The sequence below is a fragment of the Anser brachyrhynchus genome (genome assembly GCF_964034855.1).
Source record: "Anser brachyrhynchus genome assembly, chromosome: W".
NCBI classification, from domain to species: domain Eukaryota; kingdom Metazoa; phylum Chordata; class Aves; order Anseriformes; family Anatidae; genus Anser; species Anser brachyrhynchus.
This window is the reverse complement of record NC_137704.1, coordinates 25879571-25906781: the sequence shown is the minus strand read 5'-3', so window position 1 is coordinate 25906781 and position 27211 is coordinate 25879571. Positions and strand designations below refer to the sequence as shown.

General features: G+C 44.3%; 1 protein-coding gene across 5 annotated transcripts in view; it reads right to left on the bottom strand.

The window, feature by feature from the left end:
• Nucleotides 1–27211, bottom strand: part of DCC (DCC netrin 1 receptor) — a 374240-nt gene that overhangs the window by 19987 nt on the left and 327042 nt on the right. For all 5 annotated transcript variants that reach the window (XM_080571841.1, XM_080571842.1, XM_080571843.1 and 2 more), the window contains 6 exons: nt 26461–26655; nt 22062–22094; nt 13788–13853; nt 11553–11715; nt 5710–5936; nt 2851–2967 (listed from right to left, as the gene is read on the bottom strand). In XM_080571841.1, the coding sequence (XP_080427967.1) occupies nt 2851–2967; nt 5710–5936; nt 11553–11715; nt 13788–13853; nt 22062–22094; nt 26461–26655 (801 nt within the window). The remainder of the gene's footprint in view (nt 1–2850; nt 2968–5709; nt 5937–11552; nt 11716–13787; nt 13854–22061; nt 22095–26460; nt 26656–27211) is intronic.

Genomic DNA, 27211 nt, shown 5'->3' with positions numbered 1-27211 from the left:
ATTCGCCCATCTTTAGAGGAGAACATCTACTATATAGACATTACATGTTGTCTGCATTAGACATTTTTATTTAAAGCATTGCTACTGCAGTGAAAAATATGACTTTATTGAATCCTATTAAAAGAACAACTTGTTTTTCAAAGTTCATTCTTTTTATTGGTTTTCGGTGTGTAGACACCCAGGACTTTCAGTTTTAAGACACCACAGGATTACTATTCAGTGCTGCACTCCATTGCAAAGAACCTGGGGAAAAGGTAACAGCAAATATTTTCAATAAATCTTTGCCATTTTGAGCTGATATGACAACAAATCTGTCCCGCCTGTCAGTAATTGAAGTTACACTTAATATTGATGTACTAAGGCACAGAAAACAGAATTTCCCTGACCAAATCAAGGAGCTCCCTCAACACCATTTACATTTACCATGTACTGTGTCATGTAAAGACACAGCACCCAAGAAGAGCTTGCAGAAATGACAAAGAAGGAAATTCTGAATTGTACTCAAGCTCTCCAGAAGCTGCCAAAGCAACAGAGTCGTCATTTTCATGTTTCCCTGGAAAAAAAAAGGAATTGCTGTGGTTTTTTTTCAGATTTAGGGAGGGAGGGAAGCAGAATCCTCTCCCCAAAACACGGCAGAGCGATGCGGCGCTGGCCAGGGCTTAACTAAACATCAGGGGAGGGCAGGACTGGTGGTGGGAAGCCTGGAGAGCTCCTCACCCCTGGTGTTCTTCCTCTCCACACGTCAGCCTTGGTGTTTGTGCCTGCATTTCAGCAGCTTTACAACCATCAAAGATATCACCAAAGCCTTATCAACTTTATCTGCTTTAGGCTCCTTCCACCTCGGTAAGCAAAGGCCCATTATGGAGGATATTTGTTTTCAAAGACTGTAAATAGCGATTATTAAGACGAGCGTGAATATCTTCAGATTTGGTATTTAACATCTTACAGGATCCATTTTTTTACTACAAAATTATACCGTTGCTTCCTCAATCTTTTTAATCGCTCGCTACTGACAATTTCTTTCAGTATCAGGCCAACGGAGAGAAATTAATTAAAGCATCTAATCTGACAAAGCCTCGGTTTCATTTTCTGGGGAAGGAGACACATTCAGCACAACTCAGCCTGCACAAATGCACAAATAAGGCTTTCATAAACCGGAGTTTAATTATTTGCAAACAATCATAATATTTTGTCGCTGCAGATTAGACTGACGTTGTTGAAACTATCAATAAATAGAAAAGGGGACATCGTTCCTCAGAACACATCATTTGAGTGAAAAAAAATAAGGAAATGTATTTCAGAGGACTTTCATCTGAATGCTGTAGAACGGTGTTGACCTGACTTTTGGTTAACTGTGACCCAATATAATTACAATTGATGTGGTTCTGATTTTGTTTGCACTGCTCTAAGTCTACCCATCTTCCTGGATTGCTGCCCTCCTTCACACCAGGCCAAGGTAGGAGGAATCCCACTGATAAAAAAAAAAGGGCAAATTGCCTAATTGTGGAATTAGCCTGGTTACAAGATGGGAACGTGGTGTGCCAGGAGGGTCCGAGCTCTCTCCCCCAGCCCAGCGGTCCTTCTTCCAGCCCACAAAGAGGCTGCCATTTGGCAATATGTCATGTCCGAGGTGTGAAGAAGTGAATTCAACCTCCCCCAGACTCCTATGATTTATCCCTGAAAGGCTCAGGTTTAGCAGCATGACCCGAATCACAACCGTAAGGAACACAAATTAAAGGAACTGTTACCAGTTCCCCCTGAATAATTTACCGAGCAAAGCCATTGTAAGTTATTCCCTCTCCTCTCCTTCAATGTGTTCCTTTTTTTTTTTTTTAAACATATAATTTGTGATGTGCTCTTCCTGAGCACCTGCAGCTAGGCATTTACATTTAACCATCGGCGCTAGAAAGAAATTTTGAGATTAAATGGATTTCTGGCAACGCGTGCTCGTTTTTCCCAGCTCGTTATTAACACGGATACGCCAATTTCCAGATATTTTTAATTAGATGTATTTTCTGAGGTCAAAGGTGGGACTTCTAGCTAAAACCTGGGAGATAACTCCCAGAGCTGCCAGGAGCTGGACCACAGGGCTGCTCAGAGGAAAGGTGGAGGCCAGAGGCTTGTCCTCTCTGGTGCCTGGGGGTCTCACTTACCCCTCTCCTTTGCTCACAAGTGAGGCAAGGTCACTTCGGAAATTTTAATAAGCTCTGCAGGACGGGACAAGCTTTCTAGTGCTCTCCGGCCTTCCTGCCTTTCTCGTGTATTTTACTGCTTTGAAAAAAAAATCATTTTATCTACGACGTTCGTTCAGTGATATACTGCGGTCACCAAAATGTAACACCTGTTAAAAATTCTGCTTTTTAAGAGAGTCACTCCATGTGAGAAAAGCATATGGTGTTGTGGCCAGCTACTACAGACAAAAGGAATTATCAGAGCAACCGTGCTAACGTCCAGCTGCTTCTAAGTACGGATAATAATATCACACTTTGCATCAATGCATTGCAAAGCCTCCTGCTCTGCCAGCTTGAACTCTTGCTCCTATTTCTTTTCAAGGGAGACAGAGGGATTTATCCACCACTGGCCACCTGGTAAAATTAGAAACGAGGATTCTTCAGGCTTAGCCAGCGCCGAGGCGAGCAGATGCCTGATTTCTGAATTTCCTCCAGAGTTTTGCCACTGATGTATTGTGAAGCACTTGCAGGATTTTTATTTTCGCTGATGGAGAAAATGTGGCTATTTTACTTGTGAGGTGTAGCTAGATCAGATTCAACGGCTCAGAGGAGATGTTCAGGTGGGTGAGCAGGGCCTGAGCACACACAAGGGGGGCCAGGGGAAGGCCCTGGTACTCACGAGGGTTGGTGGGTTGGGAATCCATCGGGATCATGAGCTTGGCACGGGTGGCTCTGCGGGCGGCGAGCGAGCGCTCTAAGGTGGACATGCTGCTGCCCACATCTTCTGTCTCAGCAGCTGGGAAAAAAAACAACACAAGAGCTTAGTTGAAAATCTGACAAACGAATGTCTTCACCTCGTTCCCAGCAATGAGATCACTGGATTTGTTTTTTAGAATTCTGTTATTTCAGCCAACCGTTAAATATCACCACCTGCAAAGAGCCACGCGGACTATTTGGGCTGCCTTTTTTGAATAAAATTATTGTTTGCATTTTGCTGTCAAAGAATTAAGATACCATTTCTCCTTTTCCAGCCCCTCCATGATTTAATTTCCCTTCGTCTTGGAAATTAACCACATCCACTTCATAAAAAAAAAAAAAAACCCACAACATTTTTCTTGCGACTTCCCTGTTATAAACTTATCTTAAAATTCAAGTATCAAGATCTGAAATAGAGAAGTAAGATACAATAAATCAGGGATGTACAAATCCCGGCAGCCAAGAATTGGTCCTTGAAACACATCGAAAGGATGAAAACGACGTCTGCTGTGACATGCCACCAAGTCCCACGTCCTGACTGCCCGTACTCCAGACCCTGGGACGCGTGGCGGCCCTTCCAGCCTCTGCATCTCGATTTCTCCTATCACAGCAAGATCCAGGCAGAGCTTTTCCTTGCCACGCTTGCTGGAGTCCAGGCAATGATGACACGGAGCAGTGACAGTGCTGTCAGGGCAAACGAGGTGAATATTGTGTCCGTGATCCAGGAGCAGCTAGCACATCTATCTAGATCAGCGAGCTGAGACACGCTGCCTCGTGGGGCATCTCTGCCTACGTCTCATCTAATTCAAAAGCGGCTCAGCGTGCCCCTGTCATTTAGACACTCTGTTTACGTGTTGAAATATGGATGCTCTAATTTAGTCACATTAATACAGGCTACTCGAAGCGTCCAAAGATGCTGGAGAATATACTTGTCAGGAAGAAAATGTGCCGGGAACTGGATGTTCAGAGGAGTAATTTGCGACAAAATAAAAGCTGTATTTCTCACTTCATACCTTGTCTCACATGAGCCTTATATTAATGTTACTTAATGTTCTGTGATTCTCTGATTCCACTTTTGCAATTTTAATAAACCATGGATGAAATCCATTTATTACTGTCATACTGGGAAGCTTAATACCCGCTCCAGCTACTCGTTGCTGATGTTCCCAAGTAAAAACATATTCCATCTAAAAAGAAACAAACACAAAAGATCTGCACAAAAAGATTATTTTTTTTTTTTTTCCCCAAATGACTCTTCTCTAAATTTCAGGACTGAAACGCTGAGTCTGCTCTCGATGGCCGTTTGGGGACCTAATTGCTAGTGAAAAGCCAGGGACTGCATCGCTGAGCTGTGCATTGCACTTTGGGAAGCGACATAAAAGCGTTTATTTACGGTCCAAAGGCGTTTACACGTAAAATATCTCACCCGGCCTTTGTCATTAACGTGCTCGTACACTGTGATGACTTCCTAGCACGCACTCGATTTTAAGCCTATTGCGATCAATGGCGCTCTCAAATTGATCTTTCTGGGCCCTGGGTCAGGTCTCCCGATCAACAGCAGTGCCTGGCCAGGCAGAGAGAAACTTCTGGGTATGGTTTTCCAGCGTCTGACACAACAAGGCCCTTTACATTAAAAACAATACAAATCATCGTCACAATTATCTTGATAAACAGAAAGCTATCAGCCCCGAGCAGAATGTCAAAAAAAAAAGATAATTAGATCCATTAAGCAACCTGAAAACTCTTCTTTTTTTTTTTTAAATTTTCCTTCCTTTCAAGAATGGGAGCTACAGAAAAGAGAGAGAAACATCAGAAGCATCTGAAAAAGTCACCTTCGTTATTTACAGCCCCAACAGATATTGCGGAATTATTTCGCTCCGTCGCCCACAAGCGATGTGTTCACGAGGAACTCAAGAGAAATATGTTCATGTTTTCCAACTTACCGTGCTTTGCCCTCCACCCCTGCCCGTATGCACCACCCGCCTCTCCCAAGACTTCCTATTTATTACGGTGGAAAAAAATGTTATTAGCTGAAGTGAAATCTGTGATGCGGGGTGTGAGCTAAGGTTGAAAAACAGGAGGGGGAAACTTCACCGAAACCACTTATTTCTTAGAGAATGTCCTTCCTTGCATCTGGAAGCTTTCTCAGCCTTGCTGCCCCAAGCTCTCCTCCTGGGGATGTTGCTGACCTTCTTCGTGATCGTGTTCTCCCTCTGCTCCATTTTTCATTTCTTTTGCTCCCTCACTTTTTTCCGCTCTGTGTTTCCTAGAATGGTGCCAAAACTGAACTACAGTTGGCTTCCAGTTGAGTTTCAGGATTTAAAAAAAGAAAAAGTGTAGAAATATTAAAAAAAAAAAAAGGTTTTCTGCAAATATCGTCTATGGTTAGGAAAATTGAAAGAATTTTTCACAGCCTCTATCAGGTTTCTCACTGTTTGACTTCTTACACAAGCATTCTCATCCACTAAAGCGATATCGACTATTTGACACTGGTGGGTTTAAAACCTCAGATACCATTTAAAATACGAGATTCTGGTGATGTTTTCCCACCTATCAATGGGTTTTAATGCTACGAAATGCTCTGCTTAAAGCAGAGCTGTCGGTCCTGGCAGTCTCCTGAATCTCGCCGAGTTTAGCCCTCTGCTAGAGGCTCCTCATGCAGCACCATAAAATGATTTATAGTGCCAGAAAGGGAGAAAAAAAATGGGAATACGTGGAATGTAAATGCCCCAAATCTAGAAAGCAAGCAAAAATCAATATATTCCTTGTGGGCGCTCCTCACCAGGCTGTGGGGTGCTCTTGCTGCCCAGCTGCGTTTCGGACTGGCTGTGGCTGACGGGGGTGATGTCCTGGCAGCTCTGCATGGGCGAGTCCCTGCCTGCGGGGTCGGAGCCCGTCGGCTTCTCCATGTTCTTCATTTCCATCTCCTCGTGGTGGATCCACAGATCTGGGGGCCTCAGGTCCTTCTGGCTGCCCTTCCTTTTGCTGGCGCTGTGGGTCGCACGTTTCCTGCAGCGAAGAAAAAAGAAAACAGGCACGTAAGAACATGCTTCCTCTTTGTAAGACCACAAGGATGGACACTGAGCGATCGGCATCTCCTGGAGAAGCCCTCTAGATGTGTCCTTCAAAGGTGTAGGCGACGTCGAAGTCCCCACGTGGCCACTTGCCAAGTCCCGTGCACGAGGCACCAAGTGCTCACGGACAGCACGTGTCCAGCAGAGGGGTGAAAGAGGGTGAAAAAGAGGGAAAAGCTGGAATTTTCTCCACGGGAAGGGCCTGGGCCTCGGCAGCTAGGCTCCTCAAACATGGAGCACAACGTCTTCTTCACAGCTGTAGAGAAAACCTTATCGTGCTCAGATAACCGCTTCTCCTGCACCAAGCTCCAGGCACTACTGCGAAAGGTGGCGCGGGGGTTATCCCGCCAGAAAAAAAAGCTCGAGGAGCTTTTCGGCTTTATGAAGCTCCGGTTGTTTGAATCAATTTCTATTCTTTGCTCAATTGTCTCAGCCTGATCTGGAAAGCAAAAGGTAGGCGGAACAACTACCTGCATTAAAAAAAAAAAAAAAGGAAGGGCTTTGCCTTCAAGACGAGGGCTGAGCACGTCCTGCAATGTAAATGAGGCCAAGGACAGTCCTGCCCCATCACCAGGAGCCCCTGGCAATGATATTTTGGCTTCAGCAGGAATATCTCGGTCCTCAACAGCCACCCTGAGGAGCAGACCTTGCTCAGGTCCTTGGGAGCAAGGAGATTTTTGTTTACAGCCCTACGAAATCAGACTCTTGGTCTCTGGCCGTAATTACCTTTCGCGCTCAGCCTGTTATTTTCTAATTGCCAAAAGGTAATTATTTAAAATGACAGCGTTGGGCAGAACAAGGAGGGAACGTTGCACTTTGCCCCCACGGGGGAAGGACAGCTCGTTAATACCCGCTTGGACAGGTCCTAGTGGCATCCTGATTAACACCTGCAAGAATAATTACGAGCGCCTTTGTTCGAACCTTAATACACGTCCGTGCTTGAAATTAAAAAGTAAAGTTGTTCTTTCAATGTCACTCAAAAAAAAAAAAAGGCCTTAATTTTGGTTCTATATAGAGAAGTGCTTTCTTCACTTCAGGATACAGCCATTTCTTTGTCACTTTCAATTGAACATAATTCATTTCTCCAGGCTGGAGCTAGACAAGGGAAAATTCAGCCCCAAACTAATTTTGTGCACAAGAGTAAATAGGGGGTTGTAATGAATGTGTCATTCCAACCATAACTACAAAACTGCTACGGCAATGATATCATTTAAAAATATATGCAATGATCTAGCTCGGCTTGCATTGTTTTTTGTTTTTTTTCCCTTGCAAATTATTGATGCTCTGACAGCCCACGAGCAGCAAATTGAATCGGAGCCAGGAACGCAGACGAAAAGGTCATCAATAACAAATGAAAATTAATCATCCCCGGGAAGGTTTTGTTTGTGCAATGCAAGAGTTGAGGTTCATCTGAAAACGCATCTACCCCCCCATTCCAGGGGGAGGCAGAAACCTTGCAGTGATGGAAACACCCACATCGGATCCAAACCTCAGCTGCAAACCATCAGAAACCGATGCTTTGGAAGTTTAAGGTTTACAGTGGGATTCACGTTTAGTCCATTACCCATTTCCAAGGAGTCTGGAAGTGGAAACGTGATCTCAGGTGGCAGCGTTCCTGTTGCTGTTCAGTTATTTTACAACGTGAAATGCGCCCAGCTCGCATAGCATAAAGATACACGTTTCTTTCCTAAGGATAAATGTAAAAATAGAGATCGGTTCTGCCCTTAGAATATATACTGGGCTCATGCAATTTTGAATGACGGTAGCAGAACTTAAGCTCTGCTTTCAAAATAAATAAACTCGCTGCAGGGAAAACTCTTTCTAGTTGTCTGTTTCCATAGGCTCCAGCACAACAATGCCTGGGCAGGGGCTTCAGTCGCTGTACAGCTCACTCACACAGCTAACAGTGAAAATATATACATTAAAAAGGACAATTTTTCCAATAATACAGAGTGAGATTGCTCTTCATTTTGTAATTAATGTCAGAGAAAAAAGTTAGGTTTATAACAACTCCGCCTAGCTTAATTTTTAACAGTTTAGGACCTTCCCTATCTGGATATCTCAGAAATAAACTGTTATTTAGAAATAAACTGAGAAATGGATTTAGAAATAAGCTGAAATGAACCGTTCTCGAATCAAAACCAACCTTAACTGTTCTGAACTGTTCCTAAAACAAGCAGCGGGCACGGAGCAGCCCCGAGCAGCCCGAGCTGGCGGCTCGGCAGGGCTCAGGACCGCGCCGGGAGCGGTGCGGATGGGGCCAGTCATCATCAGCAGCAGGGCTGATAACTGCTTAGCATCAGCCCTTTGGATGGGATGTTTGGACCCCTGCAGGCGAACAGCTTTTAGTGTCTGATTCGGGCCAATTACAGGACCGGGTGCTGGGTCGTGCAGTAGGCAGGGTTTCCATCCCCCCGCAGCTACAGACAAATGCATCCAAAGGAAGCCCAGCGAGGCCTTTTCCAATTCACCTCGTTTGCCCTGATATAGCGCTGTAACTGCTCTAAGTCGGCTGTCTTTTGCCTTTCGGGCTGTATTAAAGGGAAGTCAACTGGTGTAAAAATCCTATTAAAAAAAAAAAAGAAAAACAACGCATCAACAGATCGGGAGTACAAACCAGTTCTTTCTCCCCTAAATCTCCCCCACTGTTTTCAAGCGAACCATCATTTCATTTTGGCCTCTTTATTTCCTGCCAGGCAGCCTGAAAACCTCAGACCGGTCCCTGTCTCTCCCATCACCTGGCTCCATCATCTGTCCCCATTAAGATCCCACCCCGTGCCACTGCTGCGAGCAGGACGCACGTCCCAGGGGAACAAACCGAGGCTCTTCAGGGGCTGCCAGCTCAATCCCGTTTAACTTCAGGGTGATGACATTTTGTTTAATGTCTTCCCAAGCACGTACTGGCACATCCACGTTAGTTCTATGGGATTCAAATCAGTCTTAGCTTATTTTTTGTCATCTCTTTTTAAGTTGATCCCTGCCCACTATACTAATTGGTTGGGCACTTGTTCAAGACCGCATTTCATGTTTAATTGTTTAAATACGCGCTACCTACAGTCCAGGCTCAGAAGAGACGTCCACCCTCATCTTTTCTCTTGGGCCATAACCTCATGGTACCGGTCCGTGGGCTAATTGTTGTGACGTGTTAGACAAGTTTCCCATCTCAGAAAGCCTTAAAAAATTTCCTGGGAGAAGCAGGTACTGCGGTTTGAGAGCACGTTGCATAAGGCGATATCGTCCTTTAAGATTCAGCCAGGATTCATGAGCTACGACCTGCCCTGCCCAGACCAGGAGGGTATTTGGGGACAGGGTGATGGGCGGCCCCGTTGCCCACCCTCCAAAGAACCCCATCAGCAGACACACGAGCTGGCGAGGATGTAATTATGGTGAAGGGATGGATCTCAGTCCCTGCAGGTGCCCTTACGCACACCTAAATTATTGCACCTGGATCTTCACCCGGCTTTTCCTCCCCTGTTTTTTCCCCGTGTCAAACTGCCGCAGGGTTTCTTTATATTTCATTCTCCCCTTGGTGGCAGAGACAGAAAACACATCCTAAGCCACCTAGGGCAGTTAGCAAGTTGTTCTGTGTAATATGTTTCACTGTGCTTTGTTCAGCCAAGTTTTAATTAACTGCAGAAATACGACTTTCTTCCACCGAAGGCTTACGGGAGATTATTCCATCACCTGCAAGTTTCTGCTCTGGGGAAGCACTGCATTATCCAGCAGGACTTGGCCTTTCCCCTTACGGCAGTCCTTTTGTTCAGCAGCTCGCTGGTGATTTTATAATAAGAACCAGCTGCCAAAAAAAGCTGCTATCTAAACTCTGGGTGTCACAGGATGCAGCTCTCCAGGCAGGTCAGAAACAAATTCACACCAACAAAATCTGTTCTGAAGAAGCTCAGTTTTCTTTTTCCCTGCTGCTCGACATTTAAGATCCATCGTTTCACATTTATCGCGCTATTTTGTCCTCATTTTCCGTTCAGGAATGGCTGGCGTGGGGTCACTTGGGTCAGGCCCACCCGCCCGTTCACACCTGGAGATGCTCAGAAGTTACACAGCAAATAAAAATCTACCGGCTTCGTAGTTTTTTTAATTAATGGAGAGGAATAAATGCCTTCAGATGGGAAGCCTTCCGATATCTTCGGATAAGATAAACACTTCTCTGAACACTCCCATTCCTCCCAGGGGGCTACAAAGGAGGTCCAGGCTGATTAATTCAGACCTGGGCATGTAAGTTTTGACGCTGGACAGATGAACCTCTCTATTTGTTTGTCTCTCTTGCAATTCCCTTCTCCTTTCAAGAAACTCAGGAGAGCTTTAGCCTGGATTCAGCGAACACCACTCAACGGACGCATTTCCATTGCCTTCCAATGATGGCCTGATTTTCAGGTGTTAAAATTCACAACAGAAGCCAATTGTAAAATCAGCTCAGCATTCAGCTACCCGAGCCCTCCTAGAAGCAAGGGCCCTTATTTTTCTGCCTCGACGAGAGCTTTCTCGGTTAAAAAGTCGACGCTCAAGGATCCACCTTTACAGAAAGCGCTTCCCCTGGTGACTGTCAACCACCACCAGCTGCCGTCTGCCTGTGCTCAACCAGCTCGAGGCTCATTTTGGCAAATGTGGGAGCCCTCCTGTCCCCCCCCCCTTCTCTCACAGTGTCACCCTTCTCTAAGCATCCACGCAAATCAAGGTAATAAATTTGGTCTTGCCCTTCACGCAAAAAAATATATCATTCTTGTGGCTGAACTATGCTTACACTTCACTTTCTCATGGCCAATATTTCACAAGAGTAGAATAACGAACCTTTCTGCTGAGTATTTTTCAATAAATTCAATGTGTCAAACCCAGCTCTGTTTCAAATACACTTACTCCTCCTCCAAATTCTCATTAAAAAAAAGAAAAAAAACAGCATTTTGCTCTACACTGCTGCCCTTTTATAGCATTTTAGAAGAATCCTAGATTTTCCCCTTTAATCTTCTATGTTTTTTTTTTATTTTTTTTCCCAAGTATTTAAGAATTATCTCGAGAAACAGTTGTTGTTGCCTTTTCCTGGAAGACTTCTGGCGACAGCCTGTCTGGGGAGGAGAGCATCCTCCCAAAGGTTACCGAGCGAGCAGGACTGTCTGTGGTCCTCAGCCGTGCAGGTGCAGAGCTGCGGAGCCAGAAAGTCTGATAGCATCACCAGGCACAGACACTTTTTTTTTTTTTTTCCTTTAAATCAATGGGATTGATTCTTCCCTGTGTCTGAATTATACTTGGCAATGTAAACAACAGAGAGATGTGCCTGACAGGCTGATTTCTCCAGGCTCACCGCAGCGGGGGTGCTTATTCTTTTACCACGCAACCTGGGGGCAGGGAACGTTCTCCACTCGTGAGCGATCTCCAGCTTTCCCAAGCCCACACCTCCAAAAACTACAAAAGATCCATCCCAAAAACGCACTTTGATCCCAAACTCCCTCCCTCCTCTGTACGAATGTCATCGCCTGCATCTACTTTGAAGCGTAACGGGCATCATCGCCCTCTCCTTCTGCCCTGAGATTTGCGAACGTACTTTCTCTGCTGTGCCGAGGAGCGCCTGGTGCAGATGACGGCCACCACCACCACCACCACCACGGTGATGACGCCGACGGTGACGACGATGATGACGAGGAGGTTGCTGTTCTTCTGGGGCGTGACGCTGCCGTGGGGAGGGTGCATCTGCCCGATGGGGGGCTCTGAAAGGACACGGACAACGACGGGCGGTTAGCGGTGGATTCATTCCTCTCCCTCTTTCGGAGTCCCCCGTAAAGCACAACAAGATGCAAAGCCTTTCGGGCGGCACCAATTCATCTCAAAAAGCAGACGGAGGGCGCAGAAGGGTGCCACGAAGAGATGAGATTTACATCTCACTGCATTTCAGTGGTACAGCAAAAAGGAAAATATTTAAAGAGTAATGACTTTGCGCTTCCTGGGTATTAATAACGTGGTGTCGGGAGTCAATAACTTGCAGCTCTTTTTTGCTATTACCAGCTCGTTTTTGCTATTATCAGCTATTATTATTATTATATCTCCTTTGGTTTCAGTGTAGCTGCAAGACTGGGACTGAAGATGCCCCCATTTCTGGCATCGAGCCCCGGTCAAACTGACTTGAAGCACAGCTCCCTTGCTTCTGACAATTTTTCCCCGTTACGTAGGGAATAGGACATTTTATGCTTTTATAATAATTTCAGATTTTTGTGTCTCTACTGATAGGGTCATCTGTTACGGACACCCCGCACAGAACAGCGAGGGATGCTTAGCTCTGCCTGCTAAGGGGGTATTATAGGCACTCTGTAAGACTACAAACTCACAAATCCCCCAAACCCTTTCCACTTAAGCTAAAAGAACCTAAATCTTGACCAGGATCGGTGCAACGGGATGCAAAGAGAAGAGCTGTGCCCCTGCACGTCAAGGATTTCACAAGAAAAGGAACTCGGGAGTTGTCTGATGGCGTCATCCCCACAGCCTCCCACGTACAAACTAAACAATGTGTGTGTGTGGGGGGGTTCATTTTGCCTTTAGTACAGCTGAATGAGACAGGCAAAAAAGGCAAATCTTTCCAAATAACAGCTTTAGATAGTGATAGATGTAATTTAATTGTAATATTCTGCCTTCGTTTTCTGCCCTAATGTCCTTTCTTTACTTAACTAATTAAGTTATTGAAATAATTTGCCTTTTCTCATGGCTTTTTTTCAGGCAATTGAATATGACAAGCAGCTGCAAGTGCCATCTTTTTGGCATTACAGTGGCCTAGTACAGAAATCCCAAAGATTTTGCTTTCTTTTTCATTTCCATGCTGAGTAAAAGGCACTGAAAGAATACATCACATAAAATAATACAGAGAATACCAAGAAAAACAACGTTTTCTTTCCCTACCCTTTACTGCAGGTCCTGAAAGTTCTCTTTACGTCTCTAAAGTCACTTTTCCTATAATCACGATGAAGTATTTTATATTTTATATATATTAGGGAGAGCAGGAGCTAAGCCCCAACACCTAACGGTGGTATACTGGCTGCAGCAAACTAGGACAGGAGAAGGTAAGGAAACTTAGCATTCCTTCCTTGTCTTGGCTGAGGAAAATAATCAGTCTGAGTTAATCAGCAATGTGCCTTGTAATTATTTTGTATCTGGAACCTCACTCGGTACCGCATTTCAGGGAATCGTGCCTGTTGTTTCATTCAATAACGGGAGGTGACAAGGCTTTGTTAGGTACTGCAGGTGGGCTCAGGAATATAAAGTCATTCATTTTGCATCTACACCCCAGCTGGCAATGATTAGGTCCAGTTAATTTGCGTTAATCTACAGGGTTGAGCCTTGTTTCTTCCTATTTTAGGGCAGAACTAATTAATAAAGAAATGCTATTTTCCAGAAAGACGAAATGGAAATGCAAGAAAATAAAATACACTTCACAATTTTTTTGGGAGCTGTTAAATTTTAGAGGCATGAATCTAAAACACCTCTTGTGACAGGACTGGGGTATCTGGGGACAGGCTTTGGGAACACTGCTTCAGCCGGAAAACTGACAGGTAGTGTGGGGATCTATTTTAAGACAGCCAAGAGAGAATATATGGTGTCCCGACCTTATTTTTTGTTAACATTTCTGATTAAAACTACATCTGGGGTCCAGCCTGGCAGGTGGTGGGCGCACTGGGGAGCCTCCAAAGCAGGAGAGAGGGGAACAAGAGGGAAATAACAAAAAGAAAACCAGAAGGTTATCACCGAAACCCCACTTAATAGTTGGGTGTCATCGGAGGGAGCCTGCATTTACCGTTCAGGCTGCTTCTGTCAATCAGGTTGGTGTCCACCGACCAGTAGGAGCCATCGCCGTGACGACCTGTTGATGGAAAAAACGATGGAAATGTAACTCCACAACCGTTTCACTGCTTCTGTTTCTCAAAATTGCCTATTTTCTAACTCCTAAGATTTAAAAAAAAAAAAGAAGGAATATGATTATTATTCTAAAAATGTTTTGGCTGCTGAGGGAATAGTTGCACTCCAAATTAATGCAGTAAAATTTGAGGTGTTTGTCTTTTCACCTGCTTAGTTTAGTCCCATTTATCAGCTTTGGGTGAAATAGCCACGATGGTTCTGCCAAGAGCAGCATCTCTGCTTCCTTGCATCTGAGAGAAGAATCGCAGAGGGTGGTAAAGTCCTACCAAGCTCCTCTTTGGCCCTACCAGTATGGGAGCGAGGAGACAAAGCCCATGGCAGAAGGTAAAGAGCTCTGGCTTGGGGTAAAAAATGCTCTTTTGGTGGAGACCAAGCTTATGATTATGCAACGTGCTCTTGGGACGGGCAAGCTGCACTACAGCAAAGCACAAACGTGGCCATTTCATCTCCCCAAAGCTTTTTTGTTTGTTTGTTTGTTTTAAATTAAAATAGCCTGAGCACTCCCAGGTGGCGTGGTGTGATGCGAGCAACGCTCTGCTGGCCCAGTGGCTCAGGCAGAAGAGATCTCCTGGGACGGGCAGAGGCTGCTGGATCCGATGCCATAACACCCCTGGGCATTGCCATGCCCCAGGGCAGCCAAACAGCGCCTGCGGTGGGCTTTGGGTGGAGAAGGGACAACGGAAACATCTGGAAAACTCAATGCAGAGCAGGGGATTACTCCCGGTAACTTCTCCTTCCAACGACCACCATCTCCATCCGATCCCTTGGCAGATTCGGCCAAAAAAAAAACCCCATTTTCTCCCTTTCCTGCAGTTGTTTGTTGCTGCTGCGCACCGTTAAACAACTGTCATATTCCTCTCCAGAGGTACTCGTGTTTCTGTGGGCTGTGAAGGAATTGATGTGCATAACTTTGTCTACCAATTTGGCAAGTATTTTGTGATGAATGGCCCTAAATAAATGTAAGATGATTATCATCAGAAGAGACTTCAGTGTAATCATCTTTTCAATCAGCGTAATTGCACAGCTACAACAACTTGATCCCGAGAAAACAAGGTTGCAAAATGTTTAGCTGTAAAAGCAGGCAAAATAGAGATAAATGTAAGATATATAGTAATTCTGTTTACCACAATGACACTCTACAGCAGTCATATTCACGGTACTACACTGCTACCGGTGAACACGTTGTGACACCGGGGTTATATTGTGCTTAGGAGCCTGGGTATCTCAATGGGAGACTGCTACACATTGCTATTTTTGATATTTAGCCCACACTGACAGATCTTAGAGGGAGCTTAACACATTCAAAAATTCAGTCTGGATATTGGGAACTTAAAAAAAACTAACCTGCATGCCTGACTCCAAGTTCAGTACTTTTTGAATTAGCAGAAGAGCACTTTTCAAGGCATTATATGTGACATTTTTATCGTATAAATATTTGCGTAAACAGCTGCCCATTTCAGTTTTCCTGGTTCTTCTGAAATTAAGGACTACTTTCCTGAGGAAAAGCAGCACTCGGTGTGATGGGTGTCCTGGGCAGCTCAGATGGATGTACCCTGGCCCGAAGACCCTGCCTTGGGAAGCGACCAGCAATGGAAATCCAACAACGTAGCAACTAGGCTACATTGAGCATATCCAGGGGGTTTTGGGGCTAGAAACGTTTCCAAAACTCTTTAAAGACTGAATTTAGGTTCATTCAGCTTTGTTCTGCTATTAAGACATTATTTGGAATAACGTGCTTTGGAATAACGTGCCCTGTGCTTAGCGTTGCTGTCGCTCTCCACCTCCTTCCTATGGCACCAGTGGGCTTCCCATCTTATGGAAGACAATTACAAAACTCCCGTTCCACTGAATTCAGATGTAAACCCTCCATGCCAACCAGAAAGACACTTACAAGGTGGGCATAACTCAACAGGTATGTCTAGATCTCTTTTTTTTTTCGGTCAGACCATGGACTACCTCTTTGACTTCCACCAGTTTCCAGCGGAGCTTTTTTCCTTCGTGTTATTCCAGCTTTTGGAACAAACCATTGTAACACCTTGACTAATGAGCTTCTTTTTCCAGAACTGCCTTTTTACTGGAGGTTAAACAATCTTCAAACTTGCTTTTCCTACTTTTTTAAAATGAGTTTTAGCATGCTTTCTGAGGCACCAAAACCTAAATCCGTACGATCCTACATATTCTTTCTCATCTCTCACTCCTCCATTTCACTTCTTTCACGTTTCAATGACTCGACGTTTTGTTTTTTTTTTTTCTCTGAAAAAGCAAGCCCCTTTTCCATGACCATTATATTCAATAACCATTTCAACTTGACCTTGTCAAGGCAAAAAAAAAAAAAAAAATCAAGACGTCTGTGACCACAACAGATCTTCATCCTCTCAGGTCTCCAGCACCTGGAAATGGGCCAGAAATTCTGTTGGGATAATAGTGTAAATCTCTTGCCTTTTTTTTCATGCTTTACTTCAGCAACTTCTTTACTTGTTTATTTATATATTCAGGTACACCCAGGTAGCATAGACAGCTTGGTAGACATTGAGAGAACGGGGCAGTGCTGCTCTTTTCTCAAAAAATGCTTGCTGCAAGCCAACTACTTGGGCTGGAGAGCTGGATGGGGAACGATGCACTACCACTGCTCTTGCATTTTGCCTTAAACAGTCCAAAACTACTGAGAAAATAAGCCGAGCAATGTTCTCCTATGAGAAAGCAGAGACTAACTGATGTTTCCTGCCTCCCCAGGTATCCCTCCCTTTTATCCTTGAAGAGTTTATTCCTGAAGAGGGACATCAGGCTAGCCTGGGATGTGCAATGCTGCGTGGGCATTGGAAAAAACTGTTTCTGAAGGCACCTGTCTCCCCCTGTTGACCACGCTATGTGGCAGACCTCGAGACATTCAGCTTTGACCACTGAAGTTCTGCATCCATCATCATTTAAACAAGTCAGAGCACGAGAATTTGTGTCTTCTTGTCTTCCCACCCACAGCCAGCACCAGGTAATGAAGGAGACAACACACTGTGCTAGTGAGAGCTGAAGAGCTCAGAGAAGGCAGAAATATTCTTAAGTTTGCTTTTCAGTATGTATGTGTAAGCTGGCAGACTTCTGGGAAGGACCCTGGGGTTTGGGCAGAAACGCACGATTAGATGAACAGATACCACATTTCCTCTTGACTTTCTAGTTCTGCTTTTTCAAGGTGCCTCCTGAGGTAGCTGTCTCAGCGACGTCTCAGCATAGCAGGAAACGCAACCATTATGCAGGAATAACCCTTCTTATAATTTCAAGCGTGTCTTCTGAGATCCCTCCTTGCAGATGCTTTCCATGTTTTTGACCTTAAGAAAGTTTCTGAGTTTTTTTTTCTTTCCTCAGAAGAGGTTCTTCTGATAAATGGGATACTTTTTATTGCTTCTCCTACTAGCAAAGAGCATTACAGACTACTGCATTATTTGTTTAGGAAGCAGCTCTTTGAAAAAGATCTGAATAGCTCATCCTTTCACTGATGCTACTCCTAGAGTTTGCAAAATAGCTTCAGAACCGAAAGCCCGAGGCCGTCAAAGGAAATAAAGAGGCAAACCAAACACCTTCTGCTGTCACTGCATGAGACAACGCGGCTTTTTTGGGGCTGATAGCAGGCTATAGATGTACTGGCAGCTGTTTTCACACAGGAAGACACATGAAAAATGCACGTTACAGCTTCCAGCCCACCACCACCGAGCACAGGAAGGTTTTGAGCAGGTGAAGAGCAACACGCCTGCCCAAGTCCAGCACAGTGAAGACTGAACTGCAGACAGCCAAAATCCACACTTGACTGGACTGCGCTTCAAACTGCCTTGCTCTGAGAGCTGAAACCATTAGTGTGCTGTTTATTCATGAGATGAAGAGCACCGAGGTGTAAAACCACAGGTGTGCCACCACACAGATGGCCTTCGGTCCCTCTTCGGGAGAGGCAAAATCCCCTGAAGACCCAGCACCACCTGGGAACCCTGCAATGGGCCTCCAGGCCTGGTGCTGGACAATGCAGGCCACCATTTTCCTTGGGATTCGGAAGCACAGATGTAGGTTTGTAGATTTCCTTGGGATTTGGAAACACAACTGCCTTGCATGATCTTCTCCGTGGACTTTTTGTGGAGCCTGGTATGGCCACGGGCCCTGCTCCGGGCATGGGGAGCAGGAGACCTCCCGCAGGCCTCACCATGGCAGTAAATGCTGAAGTTCAATCTTAAATCTCCAGTTTATGGTCTATAAAGAGGAATGTCACATATAAAAAAACTTATTCTATACATACCTTCCATTCCATACACAATTTATCTGTATAGTTTATAATGGTCCATTGCACGGAAAATAGTTTTTTGGAAACCAATAGAACTATCAAAATGTACTGAAATTTCCTAAGATAATGAAAAATATTTGTTCAAAATTGGGTATGTTTCCTTTTATCAAAATTTCCAGGGGATGCTCTAAAATGGCTGTAATCCAAAGGCAGAGATCAGCTTTTTCTTCTTTCACAGATCTAATTCCGATGGCCACACATTACTGTTTACAAGTCCTATACTGACAAACTGTGGACTAAATTTAATATTGGTTTATCAAATGAAAACTGGGGCAAGATAAAACAGAGTGAATTAATCTCTTCTTCATCCAGTTTGCCTCTAAATTCCAGATCAAAATCATAAACAGAGTTTTTTAGACTTCAGGAAGCCTCAACAAGAGCTCCTAAGAAAGCAGCCGGCCTTCTCCTACATACATAAAATTTGTGACAAAAAATCTCTCTTGAGCATCTGAAACTGTAATTTCATGCTTATTTTCATATTACGACTTCTGCTGCCTTTACGATGGCCAAAAACTGTTGAAGTTCTCCTCAGATTGTGCTCTCCGCCCCATCTCTTTTACCTCACGCAGGCCCCTCGAGGCTGCACTGCCCCGTGCCCCAAAACCCCGGGGTCTTTGCCCAAAGCTCCCTCACGTGCCCCACAGCCTCCAACTCTGCTTTGCTTCCTCAGAAGTGCCTTTTGCTTCCTGAACTTCACAGCCACGTGCCGGCGTCGGAGATGGATGACCTACCAGAGTTAATTCGTGTCACTCAATAAGAATTGCATTTGTGGCAGAGACAGCCCCCAAGGGCCTTGTCCAAAGCACGGAGCAATTTAAAAGGCTATCACTGACTTCAGTGAGCGTCGCTTCAGACCCTGGATGATTAAAGAATTAGCTTTGATTATTTCTGAGGCAAACGAGCTTTTAGGAAATTTGACTTTATCTCGCTGCTCGCAGTACGGTTACAGTGAGACCTGGCCCCGGTGACTTGTCTTTAATAGAGTTGCCTGCAGATCGAGTGAGGACCTCAGACCTTCCCTTATTAGAATTCACCACGGACGTCACGTAAAAGTGGAAACTGAATTTAGATATCAACGAGCCTAGGAAACAAACCACAAAAGGCTGAGAATTTCTTCTTATATACTACAGCCTTAAAGAACTAAAATGCGGTGTATTTCCCCTACCCAGACAAAAGGCAGTATTTATGTACAGGTAGTACCAAGAGGGACCGACCATGTTTACCTCACGTTGTGCATGCCTGCTGTCAGCTAAAGACCCAGCAAGAAGGTCTCATTTTGGTAACTTACGTGGCCAGGAGGCGGCTTTGCTGCAGGGAGAGGGCAGGGTGACGGGAGGTGGATGGGGTCGAGCACCCAGGGCGCAGTTTCTATCCTCTGAATTTCGCTCCCTGCTAATCCTACTGCTTTCCCAATTATTGAAAGCCATTGTAGCTTTCATACTTACAGGTATCTATATGAGCAATATCTATAAGCAGCACAATAACAGCTATTTTGCTATTGTCATCGACCACGAGCTATCCAGCATGCATTTAGTAACCACCCTACACGCTGAACGCTGTGTATCATTTTGTATCTCCAAATGATTTTTAAAAAATGCAGAAATAGGTCTTAACATTACTTCATCTAGCCACCGTGACACCATGTAATTTATTATTTTCAAGTGAATAACAAATCATAGTTATATTTTAAGCATGATACATGCTGAGACTGTGAGCAGCTGGCTGGGAGAGGAAGAGCTCCCCCCAAATGTTTAAAGCAATGAACTGGAGCTTCTGCAGGCTGCACCCTTCTGCAGGCTGCGAAACCCTCGCAAGGGTCACAGCTTCCCCAGAGGAGCAGGATGCACAAAAGGAAAATGGCCCAGAACTCTTTCTCTGCAGTCATTCAAGGAATATGTGCTCACTTGCCATATGCAGAGTTAACCTGTCATGCTTATTCACTTCTCCCCATTAATTACACCACAGCACAAGAAGGGAGAGGCAGGTGTCTCTGCAGAGGATCTGATTTTGTTAATCCCCGTGGTGGAGGTAAGATCACACTCCTACGGAACAGAAAAATGCTTTGCCACATCTTCTGTATTTTTTCTACCCACAAGTAGAACACTGAGCATCCGAAAACCTCCGACTTCTCCGCAGCATTACAGGGAATGAAGCGAGCAGAAAGTCAGGAGCAAGGCACTGCTTTTCCTGACACCGGTTTCCCGGGCACAAGATTTGGGGCAAGTTTAGAGAAATAATGGAAGATGTATATAAGAGTGGTTGTGCTACAATAGCTACAAAAAGCTACGGTGCTGTGACAGCGAGGGCAGAGCCAGGAGCTCAGAGGCTGCCTGCCAGAGGCTCTTTTTTGAGGCTTTGCCTCTCGAAATCGCAACCAGCTGTGATTGGAGATGCTCCATGTGTTGTGCCACAAGGTCATTAAATAGCACTCATGCAGCAGTACAGATATGATGAAAGAGGGAAGAACTAAAACAAACACAACAAACTCTATTTTCCACCTAGCCTTCCTTTTTTCCTCCATTTTTTAAAAAAAATGAACTTGACACTCTTTCAATCCTGCTTTACCAGGTGATACTTTGTGCTGAAGCCTCTCTCCTACATTTTCTGAACCTGCCTGAATACATTTTAAATGCAAATTCGAGAAAAATATATTGATAATTTACTTTCAGGCTTCTTTGCAACCTAACACATTTACCTTTTAAAAGCAGTTTTTATCTATTCAAACCTGACATTTTCAATTTGTGTGTGCTGTGGTGCAGTAAATCATACCGAGCAAAACCAGCTTTTAATTTTATAATTTAGATACTTCTTTCTGCCTTTATGGAGAAGATTATGTGCTGAAATTAGACATTGAATTTCCCAAACTGACTGAGAGTGGGTCTCACCTACGGGGAAGTGCTGCCTTGGTGTACTGCAGGTGGTACCTGGTACACGGTGAAACCCTCGTGAAGGAACAGGGTAACTCCCATGGGTGTTCCAGGTTGAAGCCCTAAATAATGCTCTCGTTTCCAGCAGGAATTTCCATGTTGCAAGTTAACTCAGTTCACTAAATCAGGGTATGATGGCAGCTGGTAAGTAAAGCCAGGGATTTGAGGCTGACCTCTCACTTTGCCTTTGACACGAGCGTGAAGTGAGAGTCTAAACCACACACACCTCCCAGCATCACCTCTGAGTTCTCCCAAAGTCTCCGTGACCGTTTCCTTGGGCAGATGTCACAGAAATGTATGATGTTCTGGGTATAATTGAAATAAATACTTGAGAATAAATAGGTCCAGAGTAAAAAAAAAATGGAAAATACCCTAGCAACACACTTTCCAAGTACTGAAAAGGAGATAAGAGCAGAGGAGCTGTGACTAATCAGACATATTCATATTTGGAAAACATAATGATAATGCCTTGAAAAGTTGACTAAACTTTGCTATTATTAAACGAGAGCTGCTGTTTTGAGGGAAAAGATGATTTATGATTTCTCACCATGAGGCTTCTGAACTTTAATCTATAACCCACGAAAGGGTGCAAGAAGAGCCGGGGAATTACGCTGAGCTTAATTATATTTAACGTGAATTATTCAGAAGTGCAGCAGAGAGACTAAAAATTTATTTTATACAAAGCAGCTTGACATTTTAATTGGTCCTTCAGAAAAGAGACAAAACAATTTCCTCTCCCGAAAATTTACATCTTCCCCATCAAAGCAGCAGCCTCAGCCGAGCAGAACTTCATTAACAAGATTAATTAGCGCGCCGGCGCCTGCCTCATCAGGTGTGCAGCCCAGGTGAAAGGCGGCGGCGCGGCGGGGATGCCGGGAATGAAGGCGACAGATTGAGGGCACCGTACCTTGGTCATTGGCCATTTTGTCGGGGTGCTCAACTGCAAGAAAGAGACAACGTCGTTAGAGCCGGGCCGCGGGCGAAGGGAAGCCCCAGAGCAAAGCATCCCCAGGCAGGCAGCGCAGGGGGGAAGGAGGTTTTTTAGCCTTCCCTTTTCTCAAAGAGCCCCTGAAGAACTAAAGAGGACAAACACAGGTCGCACCGTGCTTTCCGTCAAATATTTGCACAAAGTTTTTCCAAAGGTGAAAAGTTGCCCACGGTATTTTTTCGTTCTCTCGTTCTTTGATATGCCACTATGATCTGGGAAGTTTAATTAAGCAAGAAGGGAAAGAGAGAGAGAGGCAGAGAAGAGAAACTCCGGTTCTTTGAATAATTACGGTCAAATCACCTGCAAGCTGAACGCTCAGCTTGACGCATATTATCATTGTTTCAGCTTTTTACAAAAGACTTTAGAAGTATTTACATGTTTTTGCATAATAACCATAAAAGATAGCGTGATCTGAAGTGTACTCGACAAGACTTCAAATTTCAATAGATACATTAAAAGCCTTCCTTTTTCAGCTTCTCTTGGATACATAAAGAGCCACCGTCATAGAGCATTAACCGGTCCTCTGCTTAATGAATATGCAAGAATATCAAATGCAGGAAATTGGGGGAAAAAAATGTGATTTGGCGCATGAATCTGGAAGTTTGATCACGACCACCTGCAGGTGGAGGGCATGCTGAACCCCTCACTGCTAAAAATCTCTACGAAACCTCTGCTAGATCGTGGCGTTGTGCTAGGGAACAGTGAGGGTGCTGAGCTAGCAGCAGCTTACATCCAACCTGTCCTCCAGACGGCCACATCTATATTCTCCACGCCTGTGGAAGGGGGAAGAGCTCCTTCAATGACCCCCAAACCCGTTAGAGGGCACTGCAGGGCTGGGAATGCTGCCCCACAGGCCCACGGGCAGCCCCTGAGGTTTTGGGGCTCCAGCACAAATGGTACAGCGGCAGGGCTTAACCTGGTGCCTTGCAGAAGGCCCATGAATCAAATTTTCCTTCCTGATCATAGCACGAAGGGAACATTTGAGAGTGTGAAGCTCAGGCTGTGACCTCCTTCTCCCTCTCTCCCCCTTTCCATTTGTCCCTTTACATCCGACAGAGGTTTTTATTTAGCCTTGAAGCCACCGGTGCATTAACGGGCAACTTGGCCAGTGTACATGGACCGGAGGAACGCTGCGTGTGATTCCGATAAGCAGAATGCTGTTTCATTCTCTTTAATTAAAGGAGCTCAGCCTGTTTGTAAATGCTGGCCGAAATCCAGAAGAGGTGCAGCTCAGCAGAAGAAAGCACACGTACATTCAGCAAGTGCGGCTCTAAGATTTCCTGGTTTCTGCAACAGATGAGAACCATCACTGACAAATTATTTGAAAGACTAAAGAAATCCTCCCTCCGCTGCCTGTCACGGGTTCATTCATTCACCCTGCAGCTATCACATTTCATCGGGCAGTTGCAAAGAAATTTCGGGTTGTATTTACTTATTTCTACTTCGTGAATTTCTGAAAATGATTCATTTATACACCACCAAATAATGTAACATTGAGACAGTCTCTGTTCTCTGCCACAGACACATACATGTGTGTATGTGTGTATAATATTTAGTGAAATTATCCAGGTATTTTCTCGGTAAGGGGTAAGAAAAACCCTAGTAATGACTTCAAGTTTTGGGCCAAGTCATCTAGTGAGAAAGATGTGGGATGTTTAATCACATTTTATCCATCTTGCAGGCTCCTTATAATGTTTGCATCAGACTCTTCATGCATGCAGTGATAAATTCAGCCAGCCAGAGCATAAAAAAGCAGATCCTCGAGTGGTGTAAACTGTCACAGATTGATTGAAGCTCACGGTGTAACGGCAATTTACATAAGCTAAGGATTTGCCATTTGCCTGTATATTATCATCAGTGGAGCTGAGGTGGAAGAACATAAACTCACTGCTCCATGGGAGCGTTATTTACTACTAAACATACCTATTTCTCACAGACCACTACATTTTCATTAGTAAAGGAAAGTCACCACAAATACTTACATGGCAATTATAACACAAGTAATGGCTTGGTTCCCTTGGAGGAACTTTATGGGTTATAATATACGAAATCAGACAGTAGGTGACTTAGTGGATCTTTGATGCTTTTTTTCCTTCTTCATGGCTTGAAACTTTCCCTGATCAGGACATATATTTGTCATCAGAGCATACATTACCGTATGTTGCCTACATCTCTTCCGTTAATAATCATTAAGGGCAGGAAACCAACATTTCTGCATAATTCAGAACGCACTCAAGACTTCAGAAAGTCTTTTCACCTCAAGTGCAGAGATATATTTGTCAAAAAACCAGTTGAATATTATTGAACATGACATTTTTAGGGTGGTTACCATTAAATATTCATGGCAGGGCATTAGACATAGTCCTTGTAGGCAATTACAAGATGTAACAAATGTATAAATTCATCTTTTTGGTATCTGTTGATGCTGTCTGATCCAGAATTCATTTCCCAAATGAGTTTTATGGTACTTTGTGTAAACATTACAAAGTAGGGGGTATCTAGTACATTAATCTTTCAGTTTACTTAGATATCCGAGTCTCTATATCTTTTGATATCTCATTAGTCTGTGGTTATTATATTTTGATGCCTCGACTCAGTCCAACAGCCTTCTGCTTGGCACAAACTGTGAGCATGAAATTAAGTTGGCACCATCCGCTTGATGGAGACGAAGCACCCACAAAGTGCTATCTCTTCCCATTTCATGGTAGTGGGGAATGAATAATCACGATCTTACCCGTAATTCATTCAAAAGGAAACACGACTTGGACAAGCAAGTCCTGCAAACCTGGGCTGGCTGCGATAAGCTCCGAACAAATTGGCACAATTTTTCTTTTTTTTTTTTTCTGACTTGCACTAATTCATGAAAACTGTTGTATGAGCCTTTTCACTCCCAGCCTGAATGGTCGGTAGCACGCTTCTTAGACACTGATAGCAGCAAAGCAGAAAGGGCAAGCTCTCTGCCAGGGCTGCCGAGGACACTGCCTCATTCATCGAAATCCCTCCTTAATGGGAAGTGCCAGGCACTCGCTGGACATGGAGGTTCCCCTCCTTCCGTCAGAGGCGGCAGGAAAAGGCACTTTGCTATTCACATAAAGGGTTTGCTGAAAGATGAACTCGAATATGAGCTCTTGCCCAACAAAAAAATACAAATAAAAGGAGCGATGGAGGGATTGCACGTCACCCCTTTTGTTCGGTCATTTCACTTAGCTTTTATACAGCCCACGTTAAATTAAGTCAATTAAAACCGATTAAAAAGAGGCTTGAATGTGAATGCTAATTCCCAGGCTTTTGTACACAGCTTTCATTCCGAATTTCCCTCCGACCCTGACATTGCAGGTCCAGCCTAAATCCACTTTCTATTCCTGTCTGCCAAGATGTCATTTTTATGTACAAACCCCTGGATTTCCTCCAGCAGATAGAGCACTGAAGTGCTCTCTCATATGCCACGCTGCTTTCCTGGAACAGGTTTGCTGTTTATGTCATCCGACTTTTTCATTAATTATACCTCTTTTCAGAAGTAATTTCATACCTTTGTGCAAATCAGTGAGTGACAGTTAAAATAGAAGGAGCAGAGCTGCTGCAAACATCCTGCTTCCCCCTCACAGCAATACTGCTTACACCTTCATATCGAGTCATTTCTGGGTAGATGATGTCAGGCCTTCACAGCTAGGCAGCAGGGAGGACAGAAGAGGAATATCTCACTGTGCTAATTGGAAGTTGAGCTGGGTACGAGTCCTTTGCTCTCATAAACCAGCGGGCTGGTTAAAACATGCACCAGCCAAAAAAATGGGTGCCCCTGGTTTGCCTGCTTTACCTTGCCGGTCACTAACGGGGAGAGATCCGGCTGTAATTTGTCTGTCGTTAATAGCAGGTGCTGAAAAATATCTGGAACAATCTTCCCCACGCAAAGTCAGATTGCATCTCAGTTTGCCGAGATTTTTTAATTATAATTGTGTGTGCCTGCTCTGTTGTTATGAGTGAGTCACTGCCAGCTCCTACAGTCACCTGAGGATCCCAAAAGAAAAGGTACGTCCCTGGAGAAATCCAGGCACATCCAATTAGCTTTACCACTGATGGCAGGAAGTTTGGTGGTGTCAGAGTGCTCTCCCCAAGTTGATTGAATTTAAAACTACAGTTACTGACTCATTATGTGGTTTACTCTTGTCAACTACCATACGTAGCATTTTGCTTTCATCTCTCAATAACAGTTTCAAGGAGTAGGATTTCTTCTGGCTGCCATGGAACTAATTGCAAAGCTCCCACGGAGCCATAAGAAAACTGGAGCCATCATTAATATCAGGATGACATAGATTCAAACCTTTCAGCGTCCGGAAGAAAACAGGATCAGAGAGAGGCCCCACTCCCTTGGCGTTGCGGGCTTGGATTCGGAAGTAGTAGACGGTGTCCAGGCTGAGATCCATGATCTGGTGGGTGAGCCGGTCACCGCTGATGGACTCCATAACCCAGTCGTCAATGGGAGCGTTCTTGTCCAGGGTATAGAAGAGGATGTACGCTGAAAAAACACGGTCTCATGGTTAGTGCTTCAAGCAACGTGCTCCCTATGCAACATACGTATAAAATTTAGATTGATTAAAAACTATTATTTTCTTTTTAAAAGCAGCAACGGTAGGTGTCTGATCAAAATAGCTTCAAAGAAGGCTATGACAATTAATTCGTATTTGTCTATTTTTATGCCAAAACAACAATTACAATACTCGCTGCAAGAGATACAGGTTTAACAAATATAAAAGTAGGTAGCACACACTAAACGGTTCTGTTATGAGTACATTTCTCAAATTCAGGTGCACCATTCAGCCTGATAAATGCCATAAACCATACAATGTAAGTCTTCAGGGTTTCAGTGCTGAAATAAAATAAAATGGCTTTAATGATGCACATCAAACACTGGGTGCTCATGGGAAGCCATGTAATATTTCTTGGCAAATCTATGGGAAGTATTTTTGGGAAAAGAATGAAGAACTCAAACTCAGAATTCGGGTAACCGGGGCATTGCAATTACTACTTACAATTGAATAAAACTTAAAAGTTTTAGGATTTAGGGAGTAGAA